The sequence below is a fragment of the Chelonoidis abingdonii genome, chromosome 22, assembly GCF_003597395.2.
Source record: "Chelonoidis abingdonii isolate Lonesome George chromosome 22, CheloAbing_2.0, whole genome shotgun sequence".
Taxonomy (NCBI): domain Eukaryota; kingdom Metazoa; phylum Chordata; order Testudines; family Testudinidae; genus Chelonoidis; species Chelonoidis abingdonii.
Genome location: NC_133790.1, coordinates 23770038 through 23783698, shown reverse-complemented (window position 1 = coordinate 23783698; position 13661 = coordinate 23770038). Strand labels below are relative to the sequence as shown.

Here is a 13661-nt window from a genome sequence, read left to right as displayed (position 1 = left end):
CAACTGTATCAGCCCTGTTTTGAATAACACAGCGCTAAACGTAATCCTAATTTTTCATGGTTACTGCATAATGCATTCTTTGTGCAAATTGTTTCAAATGCCAGACGTTTACTTCATATTGATGAAAAAAATATGCTGGACTGTATCTGAGAAATTAAATGCTAACAGGATTGCTTCTGCTTCTTTAACCAACAGTTTAGTGGTGCAGTTCCCAGTCTTAGAAAGATATAAATTCCAAGGAAAAGTTATACATATTTGCACAAGGGATCTTCATTATAAAGCTGCACTTTAATTAAAGGCGTTCCTCTGGTGTCCATCACTGTAGTAGCTGAGCCTCTCACATACATAACTGGATTTATCCTCATTAGGACCCTGTGAAGTACGTGAATGTCATTAACTCCATTTCACAGATGTGCAACGGAGGCACAGCATTTCAGCAGCTTTTCCCAGCTCAGACACAGAGTTGGTGGCAGAGCAGGGGTCCCGACCCAGATATCCTGAGTCACAAGCCAGCATTCCCATCTCAAGGCCAACCCTCTTTGCAGCTTTCTCTTTTCTAGTTAATGCTTAGCTAATTCACAGCAGCGCTGTGAGGATTAATATTTATAGAGCGCTTTGAAGATATACAAGCTAAGTACAGGTAGTATTATCCCTATTCTTCAGATGGAGGAACTGAGGCAGAAGAACTGAGAGTCCAATCCCACAAAATGGTGAGCATATCCTAGCAGATGTTCATTGCCCTCCACTCCCATTGACTTTAATAGGAGTGACGGTGCTCAGCTTGGCAGGATCAGACTCCAAGGGTATGTCCACACTACAGTCAGAGGGCTGATTGCAGCATGTCTCCACATACTTGAGCTAGCTTTGATCTAGCTAGGCTCAGGTACCAATATCAGTGAAGCCACAGCACATGGGCTTCAGCGAAGGCTAGGAACACAAGTATACATACCTAGGTACCTGGGCAGGCTTGTATAGCTTGCACTGAAGTCCAGGTTGCCATGGTTTCACTGCTATTGATACTCAAGCTAAAGCTAGATTGGCTGTGCCTACATATGTGCTATTATCACCCTCCCTCCCCTGATTGCAGTGTGGACATACTGCCAGGGCTCAGGCTGGAGCTCAGGCTCTGAAGCCAGAGAAGAGGTGGGTTTCACAACCTGAGCTCCATCTTTAGCCCAAACCTCTAAACAGCTATTTTTAGAGTCCTACCACAAGCCTGAGTCTGTAGACCTGGGCTCTGAGACTTGCTGCCTTTTTTTTGCCATGTACACATGCCTTAAGAGTTGTACAAGGTCATAGTGAGAGTCCATGTTAAAATGAACCAGAATTAGAACTCAGGACCTCCTGCCTGGGTGCTTAGAACTCTTTAAAATCAGACCACTTATTTAGATGCTTAAATATGGACATAACACCCTAACTATAGGAGCCAGTTTCTTAAACCCTGACTGGCCAAAACTTTGTTTGAGAACAGATTAAGTCTGTGTGTATTCTATAACCTCCTCTGCAATATTTGAATAGGCATTTATTAATGTATTTAATAGCAGTTGTCATTTATATTATCACCCTGCTTGTTTGTGCATAGTGCTTTACTGGGGTTTAAGGACAGGTCCCTACATTGAGCAACATACAGTTAATTGACTTTAACTTCAAGGTGCTGGTTCCCTCCTACAAGGAGCTACGCCTCTCATTTCCCAGTGGAGCTTAGCAACTCCTAGGATATGTTCGGTACTTTGCAGGATCAGCTCAAAATTATACAGGTAATTCAATGACTAATAATAACAGACGATAGTGGATGGTGTCTAGGGAGAGGGAATAGGGCTCCAGGCAGAAAACTGTATTGATTATATTATTGTATTTCTTGTGATGGGCTGTTTGTTTTGTTTAGTAGTTGGGCACCAAAGCAGCAGTGGATTAGTGGTGGAAAGGCCCTCAAAGGAAATGAGTTTTGAGGAGGAATTTGAAGAACAGTGAGTTCATCTGGCACTCAGAGGGAGAAGGGCTATTCAGAGTATGGGAAAGCATGGGAACACACAGTCACAATGGAGAGAAGGTGATAAAGGCAATAGCACAATGAAAGTAGAGATCAACTGAAAAAGAGAAAAAAAAGGATGGAGTGATACTTGGACAGGCAGGTATGATGAAGTAAGGGCTTGTAGAGAATAAATCATCAGCTTTAATTGCATCATGGTAAGGATATAGCTCTCGTCAGATGTTAAATTCCATAGTTCATTTTAAAGAAGATTAAGTTGTGATATTTACAAATATGCCCTAAGAATGCTAATAGCATGAGCATAGGAATTTGAAGCTGGCCTTGGGTACAGTTTGTTAAAAGTTGCCTACTTTTCTAATTCCTGTACAATAATTTTGGATAAACATTAAAGAAGTTAGCTAACTTCTCATTTGTTGTTTATTTCAGAGCCAAAGAACAGGGACCCACATTTCCAGTCGTGAATAGTGGTTTGGTACAATATATTTCAAATTCCAAATGCCCAACTTGAGACATCTGAAATGAAGTGCTGAACCTCCTTCCTCTGAAAGTCAGGTCCTTCTAAGGTGTCTTAAATTGGGAAACCAAAATTGCTAATCAGAATCAAAACATGAGGCCAGTGTATGCAGCATTCCCTCGTAAAGAGAAGGAGCAAAGGGAGGGTCCAGTGGGCACATTTTTATACCTGTGTTGGTTTTTTTATCAGACCTACAGAAATTACTCCAGACCATATATGAAGATGTGGCAAAGAATTTCAGTTCAGAAGATATTGTTAAAAAGACCAGACTGCACAGGTATGCTACATGATTGGATTCTACAAACCTAAGAAAGGTAGTTTACTATAATAGCGCTTACACTGTGCTATTTTTTTTTCAGGATAGTTGCTGATTAAATTCAATATTCAGTGAGTTTAGAGGACATTGACATTTCTCTGTATAGGTGACAGAATGGCCCATTTGACTGTGCACAATAAATGTTTATTTTCCAGGTGGACACTCAGTGAATCCTTCTCTTACAACAAACCATTTCATACAATGCCTGTATAAATAATCTACAACAACTCTATAGAGAAAGAGGCCATTTTCTTCTCAATATCTATTGAATTGTTTATGCTGCTACCATTGCATTTTCCACATGCTCCCCATAAAATTTCCAGTGAAACTTCTATCAAATGCACTCTGTAGTTATCCCTGGCTTTTAGAAATTTTCACTAGAGTAAACAATTAGTGCAGATCAATTTTATTCATTCTCATCGTGGTATTGAAGGCTTAAGGTCACTTCAAAGAACCTCAAACTGAACGTTTTCCAAAAAATACAGCCTAATATTGCTGTCACTTATAGGCATGCAATGTCACTGAGTCAGTGGCAGAACTTTTGTCTGCAGAAGACAAACAAATACAGAGAGCGAGACAACAGCATAAACTACGTTTAAACTTTGTCTTAATGCTACCAGTAATAGTTGTGAGACTCAGTGACAAGGCTGTTGCAGGTGCTGTGATTTCTGCAACTCGGAACTGGAATCTGTGAATTTCCTGGCTGCTGTGGGTGTATAGATTATGTCTCCTTATTAATTTTCAAGTGTTTTTCTGTCTAGTACTGTTTGTAAATACATATAGGCCAGATCCATAGCTGGTGTAACTTGGGATAGCTCCATTGAAGTCAGCAGAGCTACATCAAATCAAGCCATCTGAAGATCTGACCCACACATCTTTGGGTTATAAAACCCCTAAGCTCTGCAAGAAGCCATGTCTCTTCTCTCGAGATTGACAATCAGCTCCAGCACCAATGCTCAGGCTCTGGAGAAGGTATATTCTGAACAGTTTCAAGGACGTTGTCTTGCCTTCCAGTTCACCACCAGCATATCAAAGGAATGAGAGAACGAGCCTAACAGCCTTTAAGGACCAGGAGAGCATACTGGGACAGAGACCTAAAAGGTAGGAACGTCAAAAAGACGTAGTATGAGATATACAGTCATGTTCACAAGTGAAAAACAGCTCATAAAGTCACATTCATGAATTACACCCAGCTTGGTCTGCTGTAAGAGACAGGGGATTGGAGAAGCTGTATTATGCATCCCCAATTACTAGAGTTGTGCATTTTCAATATTGGAATTTTGGAATTGCTTTGGAATTCTGCTTTATGGCTCACACTAACATTAATAGGAGCCATGCAGCTGTGACTAGAAGTGTACCTTTGTGCATTTACATTCACTGGTAATCAAGATGAAACATGGTTTAATCTCTCCACTTTCAGGCCAGCTAAAACTGTGTGGAGTAAGACCCATTTATTGTCAGGGGATGTCTCCAACAATTTGCCAGCAGTGGGAATGTGATACTGAGACCTTATGGGGCAAGAATGGTACATGGAACAGCACTGATCTGCTCTCAATTATTCTAGTATATAGAATTATTGAAATGTAGGGCTGGAAGGGACCTTGAGAAGTCATCATGTAAAACTAGACCATCCTGATAGGTGTTTGTCAAAATTGTTCTTTCAAACCTCAAGTGACGTGTATTTCACAACCTCCCTTGGAATCCTATTCCAGAACTTAACTACACCTGTAGTTAGAAAGTTTGCTTCCTAATATCTAACCTAAATCATCCTTCCTGTAGATTAAACCCATTACTTTTTCTCCTACAATCAGTGGGCATGCAGAACAATTGATCACCATCCTCTTTCTCACAGCCCTCAACATATTTGAAGACTGTTATCAGGTCCCCCCTCAGTTTTCTTTTCTCAAACCTATACATGCCCAGTTTTTTTAACCTTTCCTCCATAGATCAGGTTTTCTAAATCTTTTATCATTTTTGTTGCTCTTCTCTGGAGTAGCTCCAGTTTTTCCACTTCTTTCCAAAAGTGCAGCACTCAGAATTGGAGAAAGTACTCCAGCTGAGGCCTCACAAGTAGCAAGTAGAGCAGGACAGTTACCTCCCGTGTCTTATATACGACACTCCTGTTAATACAACCCAGAATTATGCTAGCCTTTTTCGCAACTGGATCACATTGTTGACTTGTATTCAATTTGTGACTCGCTATAACCCTCAGTTCCTTTTCAGAAGTACTACACCCTAGCCAGTTATTCCCCATTTTGTAGTTGTGCATCTGATTTTTCCTTCCTGAGTGTAGTGCTTTTCTCTTATTAAAATATATCTGGTTGAATTCAGACCAGTTCTGCAATTTGTCAAGGTCCTTTTGAATTCTAACCTTGTCCTCCAAAAGTGCTTGCAACCCCTCCCACCTTGGTGTCATTTTAAGATTGTATAAGCATACTCTGCATGCCATTATCCAAGTTATTAATGAAAATATTGACAATTACCAGAACCAGGACTGATCCCTGTGGGAACCCACTAGAAATGCCCTCCCAGTCAAGCAGTGAACTGCTAGTAATTACTTCTTGATTACGGTTTTTCAACAAGTTGAACACCTACCTGATAGTACTTTAATTTAGATCACATTGCTCCAGTTTTCTTAGAAGAATATCATGTGGGACTGTGTCAGAAGCTTTACTGAAATTAAGAATTATCAGATCTATTGCTTCCCCTGCCCTAAACCAGTAGGCCAGTGTGTGGTGTTGAGAATTATTTCTCACACTTAACACATGATAATTATTGTGTTGAATTTACCTCTGAAATTGGAAGGTGGTGGCCTGAACTAGAGACAATTTGGGCCTATCCATTATAACTGCGCTGGCAAAGTGCTCACTTCAGGATCTTTTAAGACCAGAAATGGTGAGAGTTTGTCAGAAGGTAGGAATTCCCTACTACAGAGGGTGTTTCAGTAACTGTCTGCCAGTCCTGTTCAACTGCTTATGTCACTACACTGTGTCTCATCTAAGAAACAGATGATGGGGGCTTCTGTTTGAGACTTATTCAGACCAAGGCTAAATGATTGGCTTAATCAGCTATTAATTCAATAACTCTTGTTAGGCTATAATTCTGTTACAAGCAGGACATGTGTATCTATGCAGCATCTCCAAGCTCATTTTTGAGTTAGGTTCTGATGAAATCTGACATGTAATGTGAATTTGTCAGTGATAGGAGGAACAAGATGCCAGCAGTCTTCCAACTCTCTCCCTTTGGATTGACTAACAGGGAAGGAAGGAGATCAAGCTGCCTTGTTCTTCTCCTCCTCACCTTTCAGGAGCCACTGTCACTGTCAAAGCAAGAGGGAACATACCACCACTGGGCCTCTGGCCAGATCTACTGCTGCCACTGAACCAGGAAAGAAGAGGGCCTGTGATGTCCCAGCCCTCCACTGAATCTAATTCCATGAGTCAGTTTGTCCCAGTTTCTGTAGCCAGTCCCCAGTTCTGTGGTGGATTCCACACTACAGACTCAAACAACACAAGACACATGTTATAATCTGACATTTACTGCAATATTTTTTCCCTTAGTCTGAGGTAAAGGGGAGAGAAATATCAAGTATAAATCTTATCTCTGGATGGCTCTGAATAAGTCTGTCATATTGAGAGTAATTCATCAGTGCCAGCAGGGTGTTTCATATGCTGGAGAAGGCATAGTTTGTACATTTTTAAGGATCTTGTTTTGTCTTGTAGTTCACTATCGGTGCCTCTGAAGGATGACAAAGTAAACACAACATCCAAGTACCAAGAGAGCTTAATATCACTGGACCAGAGGCCTAAAAGGTAGCTGTAATTACAGAATCTAAGCATGTGGCATGTAGTATGCTCCATGCTATCAGCTTCACATGTGGAAAGCATATGGCATGCACATGACAGATAGCATCTTATTGTTATAAGAGCATGGTGAGTTGATGAAATCCTGCTTTCTGATTGTTACTGATTTGCTATACATTTTGTAAAGTATCAGAGGAATAGCCGTGTTAGTCTGGATCTGTAAAAAGTAACAGAGTCCTGTGGCACCTTAAAGACTAACAGATGTATTGGAGCATAAGCTTTTGTGGGTTTCGTACTAACATCACTGAGAGTTGTGCACCTAAATTTCGATGTTGACCTTGAATTTTCCATTTTCAAGCAAGATAACTCTGGTTGACATCATAGCTACTTATCATCTCGGAAATGGTCTACCCTGGTGACGGTGTCTGGGTTTGCAAGGCATACTGTGCTATCTTAAGGGGGTTGTTTTTTTCTTGCAGTTCACTATCTGTGACTCTGAGGGAGGACAAAACAACCACAGCAACCTTTAAGGAGGAGGAGAGCACAAAGTACATAAAGAGGCCTAAAAGGTAGATAGCATGCTGGATGCAATGCTCATGAGGGGCATTCATGTGGAAAGCAAAACTCTGCTAGAGTATGTGTACTATTTGATACACAAACTGCTCAGTTTCTATGCAATACCATGTGGATTTTGTCATATGATTCCCATGTACATTAATGTGAGTTGTGAAGCCAAATCTATGGATTTTGCCTTAACTACTTACCCTTCTGTGTGTAATTCCAATAGTGGGCGCAAAAAAAAAAAAAAAGCCTAGTTAATCTTACCAGTTGCAGATTAGATGAAAGAGTGTGAGATCATAACCATTTATTAGCAAAGAGGCTGCCTGTCCTCTTCACGTATCTGGTATTATTTGCAATTTGCAGTCTGTTCTTTATTTATATTTCATGTAGTTTTGTTTCTGTTCCCTGTTTTGGATGATTTCTTAACTAACCAACACGGTTCAAATTATGAATTTTTCAAATGAATCTGCAACTAGAAATTTGCTGTCCATGAATATTTCAAAATTCAAGCTAGCAATTTGTGGTTTGTGAATATTCCTGCTAGTTAATCTTAAGCACTCGATTTGTCACCCCCAGAAGCAGGGCCAGCTCTAGCCATTTCACTGCCCCGAACACGGCGGTACACCGTGGGGCGCACTCTGCCGCTCGCCGGTCTCGCGGCTCTGGTGGATCTCCCGCAGACATCCCTTCGGAGGGTCCACCAGTCCCGTGGCTCCAGTGGACCTCCCGCAGGCGTGCCTGCGGATGCTCCATCGGAGCCGCGGGACCAGCGGACCCTCCACAGGGATGCCTGCGGGAGGTCCACCGGAGCCGCCTGCCACCCTCCCAACAACCGGCAGAGTGTCTTCCGCGGCATGCCACCCCAAGCACACGCTTGGCACGCTGGGGCCTGGAGCCAGCCCTGCCCAGAAGGATGAATACTAAGAGGTTGTGGATGTGATGAAGAGATTTGTTTTTGAATTCAGATGAATATTTGCAGACCATTTTTTTTCTAGTATTTGTTCCATTCTAAACCCAGCTCTGTACTCCTTCATTTGCATGTTTATGACCAGGAATGTCCTAACTTTTAGTCATCTGAGAGCTGAAGCTTTCAATGCACATCACTTTACAAAGCTCTGTGTTCTGAGCTGCCCAGCACTGTTTCACAGAAATTAATAACCATGGTGTTTGTGTGCTTTCTCCTGCAGCTCACATGCCAGCTATTTCATTCAAAGTAAATATAATTTGTGTGCTGAGATGAGGCAGAAGTTCTCTGCAGTAGCTGAAGAAGCAGCTTTTTGTTTGCATGACAACCTGGAGATCCTTGAACGGTAAGAACTTGAATGCTTGCTGTCAGCTGTCAAAGCACTGCATGCCTCACTTCTGTAACGTATTTAGGACATGCTCTCAAACTTTTTAGAGATGGGTCTGCTAACTTCAGTGGAGTGGTACCAGAGTAATGGCATATGGAGTATATGCCCAGCTGATTTATATGGGTATCCATGCAAGGATGTACACTCTGGGCCAAATATTCAAGCCACTGTGCTGAGATTTGTCTGTATGATTCTTAAGGACGTTGCACAAAATATTTAACTTTACATGTATAATTTACAGGCACTGGGAAAAAATTCCCCCAAACTTCAGAGTCCGTTGTCATCTTTACATTCTAGCCAGTTGATTCAGTGGACTCAGCGACATTCAACGGTATATCTTTAATTAATGTTTCCAGGCTGAAGGCAGCCTTCCTAGTTTGTCACACAAACTTCTTAAACTGCTGCTGAGGTTTCAAATTTCAGTCTAACCCTTGGTCCAAGAATCCCAGTTCCCCTAGCACAGCACATTTGGAGTGTTGGATTTACTTACTTTTGAAGCTAATCCTTGTTCTCCCAAAGAACAGCTATTCAGTCACCCCAAATCACAGCCAATCCACACATGATCTGTAGGGTCATCCATCATCGCTATGTAGATCACTGTCCTTTCACATTACTGAGCAATTCTACTGTCTACAGTTGCAGCCGCCTGTCTCATGCGTAGAACAAGTGAACAGCCTTCTTCCAGGCCAGCTTCAATACTGGTCCATTGATCAGCAGGCACTGGTCATCCTTTCCTCTAGAAAGACTGAAATGTTTCACCTATGACTCATCTGAGCTCTATAGGCGTAGAAAATAAGAAACCTGAGATCTCTCTCCACATAGTTATTTTAAAGGGCAGTATCCCCAGTTTCTCCTCCTGCCGCACCACTCTTACATGCACGCCTCTACTGGTATGTTAGATCCTCTCCAGAGTCCCAAAGTATTTTCTCTGCCACCTCCCATAAGCATCCATTGTGACTGCATGAAGAATTGACTGATTCTTGGCTCTTTCAGGATAAAAGAACAAATCAGACCCTATCTAATTACCTGAAACCATTCCACCTTCGCTATAAACTCATAAAATCTCACAAGCATAGCAGGGTAGCTCAGTATTTGGATGAGAGGACTCTGAGGATCACCTAGATGTGACAGGAACTAGTGGTAGTAATTCAGTAGATGGACCTCTATTGGCTGAGTTCACCCTAAACCAGTGTCCCATTGTGATGATGTTGGGAACTGTGCTGCTGGAGAAGCTGCTTTTGGATGGGAAGAGAAGCAGAGGTCTGGACTACTTGTGGTCATTATAACTGGATGGGGCTTTTTGTAGGATATGGCATATTAGTGCGGTATCCTGGACAAAATACCAACTCAGGTAATTAAATTCTGCCTATTCTCCATAGGGTTTCAGATATTTAAAATACTGTTCTTTCTTCCTGCCATGAGTTATGTAGTATTGCAGTGCTCTTAAATACCAGCTACGTTACTACTCAGAGGTGGCTGCATTTCAATGTCAGATTATTTGATCCTTAAGTATATATTTTACCTAGCTCACTAAATTGATGGAGGCTTTAATTAATTGTTAGTAAATCATTCGGAGAGACTTAAATTTATAAAGCGCTATCAAAGTGCAAAATATTACTGGTATCCGTGGCCTGAACGTGCTTTATTCTTCTCATCTCATTGCCTTCCACCATCCTAGGAATCTTCCCAGCTAACGTTCAATCAGAATGTTAATTTTTAAAATATAAGGTTTTAATATTTTGAAGTTTATTTGTAGGAGGCGGGAGGAGAAGAGTTCTCAGAAATACCAATCTTTAAAAAACATCACGTATTTTGAGAGAGACCTAGAAAGAATGAGACAGTCTGGCCTGAGAGCTGAAAGAGAACATGATGAAGATGAACGCAACTGGTAAGGAAGGAAGAGCTGAACACCCCCCAGAGCATTTCCTCTAGGACCAAAAGCTCTTCTTTATTTTCAGATTTTTTTTTCGATAAAACCAAAAGAAAATCATCTTAGAAACTAGTAACCCTCTTAAATACTGTTGCTCAGGGCTTAATTTTACCACCCTTATAAACACTGTCTAAGTGAAGATTCAACAATGATATCCAGGACCAGATTTCCCCTTGTGTTGCAAATCTTCGTGGTAAAGATGGGAGGAGAGAGGGTGTAAGTAGCCTGTTTCCATTTTCAAAAGGTCTGATGCCTCCAGGCGACTGCATCTTATCTCCATCTCCAGCATATGGCCTTGTAGGAGGCATAAGTTTGCAAAACACTTTGGGATCATTAGGATGACAGGCACTCTAGACGTATACATAATGTGGTGTTGGAAATGAAAACTTGTGTTCCTATTAGGAATGTTGATGATGGAGAGGACTTTGCCTCCAGCTGTCTACCCATTACGCACGTTTGAAGAACGTTTCCCCGCTAGTGTTTATAAACTGCACCCAGATATCAACTTCATCCTTCCCAGGGGCAAAAGGCATCATCACCATGAGATAAGCAGGCACCTCTCAGTAAAGCACTCCTGCAGAGCTCCAGCCTTTGATGATGGGAATTAGATTAGCTATATCGCACAGCACAGAAAATAGGGCTGCTGTGTCAGTCTTCCCTTAGTAAATCAAGTGAAGTAAAGTGGCGACAGATTTTTTGAGTCGAGAGTCTACATTCCAGATGCTTATTCTCAACTGACCCTAACTGAGAATGCATTAGAAGCGAATGGTGGTCTATTTAGAAAAGCTGCATTTTGCATTGTAGCACAAACTTGCCCCACCTGCCTCCCAAATCAAAGGCCTGGTCTACGTTTGGAAGCTGTACCACTATAACTGTTGAGTAGGGATGTGATTTTATTTTACTGCTTTAATTGTATCTGTACAAGCCTAGGGTGGATGTATTTATACAAGTATAAAGGAGCCTTATAACAGTATCGCTATTCCCATACAAGAATATCTGTTCTGGTGTAAAGCACCTTTATACTAATAAAACTGCATCCACACTAGGGCCAGGTCTAAACTGAAAAGTTTTACTGGAATACCTTATGGTTAGGGAGGGGGTGATTTATTATTTTTTAAGCAACACGGCTATGCCAGTAAAAGCTTCAGTGTAGGTACAGTTATAGCTCTAAAAAGCCTGATCTACACTACAAAGTTTTGCTGGCAGAGCTCCGACAGGTAGGAGTATGGAAAAAATCACACCGTTAGCCACGTAGCTGTGCCGGGACAACCCCTGGTGTAGACACAACTAAGATGACCGAGTGCTCCTGCCAGCTTAGCTAATGTCATTCGGAGAGGTGGTGTCACCATGCAGGCAGAACTCCTTCTGCTGGCTTATGCTCTAGGGGGCTCCGCTGGTCTAGCTACACTCGCCCAGGCTCGGTGTGTTGATTAGCCCCAATTTTGCTTATATTGGGGCAACCAGCATAAGCTGTACTGATTATAAGCACTTTTATACAATCATCACTGTGTCCACGCTAAAGGATCTTTGCCCATTTCACTTTACTGCTATAACAATATTGACAAAACCCTCCTAGTGTAGACAAGGCCTAGGGAGGTTGTACTACTTTACCTATGCCAGCATGCTTAAAATGGGATAACTTTCTAGTGCAGTGTTTCTCAAAGTGGGGAAGAGGAGGGACAGGGGTGGAGCAGGGGATGGGGCAGGGTGGGCCTTGGGGGAAGAAGTAGAGTGGGGGCAGGGCAGGGGATTTTGGGGGTCCCTGGAAATTTTTTAATTAAAATGGGGGTCCTCTGGTTGCTAAAGTTTGAGAACCGCTGAATAGACAAGGCCTAAACTGTCTCCCCTTATTGGTTCTGGGAAGAACCTCCTCTTGCTGCTGACATACTCTTGCATGTCTTCAGCTGGAGGGAGACCATGCTTGCTGCTAAAGACTAGTTGATGTGCTGGCAAATTCCAGACCTGCAGGGGACAAGGGAAAAGCCACCACACTTCCACAGACACATACAGTCTGGAGGGATTGGAGACATCCGTCTCCAGGGCTGTCAAAGCAGCACTAAAAAAATTTACACAGGACATTAAAAAAAAATGTGTCTTTTCACAAGAGCTTTATTGATATTGTAATGTATAATTCTCCTCTTGAGTCTCCATATTCAGAGTGAAATGGCAAAGATTGAAAGTTACAAGCACACTCTCACATAAGATTTATCTCCGCACATACTGGGGGAAAAATATGATGACAGCAAGGGGAAAAGGGACAGTAAAGGAATCAGAAAGTGTGTCAGATCAGGCTGTGATTGCTTCGGAAAATCTATAGAGGCTAAACGAGAGAGAAGAAATGAACAGGGCAAATCAGAAGTAAAATGGAAACATTTGTCAGTATTTTATTGTTTGCTTTTACACCAAAGGTTTGTCATCTGGAATGTAAATGACTAATCAGGGGATCTCTTTTTAATGTCGTACAAAGGAAGTTGGGTGCACAGTCCTGTTAACAATAGAAATAAAGCTTCTTTGCATCATTCCCTGGCATGTAATGCTCAATGAAGCTTCCCACAAAGACATTTTTTCTCACACTCTGTGAGGGGGGAAAGGAGGGGCAAATAAATCAGGTAAGTCTGAGGTGCCCAGCAGTGTAAACATCAGTTTCAAGGACATTTATTTCAGCTCTGCTCTGCTCTGTTACAGGTTTTCCTGTCTGCTGTCCAGAATCCCGGATGCTGTGAAGAATGACAATCACACACAGAGAATCTTAAAGAAACTGGAAAAGTTTGGCAAGAACCCGGATGTACGAATCCGTCCCACCACTTTTCTGAAGGTGCTGAGTGAACTACGTGTATGGGAGTTATGTTCTCCAGACATTTGTGCAGCTGTGGAGGTGACGAGATTCCATCTGTTAGTGTTCTAATCCCAGGGGGGATGGAGAGGGTAGGCATCCTGCAGTGTGATTTAGCCAATGGAAGGTTACAAAGGGTACGTCTACACTGCATGATTATTTCGAAGTAGTTTAAACCGATATTACAAAATCGATGTTATAAAATCGGTTTTGCGTGTCCACAGTGCGATCACAAAATCGATTGCTTGCATCCATGGTCCAAGGCTACCATCGATTTCAGGAGCGGTGCACTGTGGGTAGCTGTTCCTCAGCTATCCCATAGTTCCCACTTCCGTGTTGAGAGCACAGTGCCTGATGGGGCA

General features: G+C 42.1%; 1 protein-coding gene across 2 annotated transcripts in view; it reads left to right on the top strand.

The window, feature by feature from the left end:
* The window catches only part of CCDC60 (coiled-coil domain containing 60), a 116398-nt gene that overhangs the window by 90324 nt on the left and 12413 nt on the right, over positions 1-13661 (top strand). Inside the window, exons 9-15 of one of the 2 annotated variants that reach the window (XM_032782088.1) lie at positions 2694-2781; positions 3835-3921; positions 6543-6632; positions 7103-7192; positions 8372-8494; positions 10293-10424; positions 13152-13251. In XM_032782088.1, coding sequence (XP_032637979.1) covers positions 2694-2781; positions 3835-3921; positions 6543-6632; positions 7103-7192; positions 8372-8494; positions 10293-10424; positions 13152-13251 — 710 coding nt within the window. Of the gene's footprint in view, positions 1-2693; positions 2782-3834; positions 3922-6542; positions 6633-7102; positions 7193-8371; positions 8495-10292; positions 10425-13151; positions 13342-13661 lie in introns of both variants that reach the window. The other variant, XM_032782087.1, reaches the window with a different exon arrangement.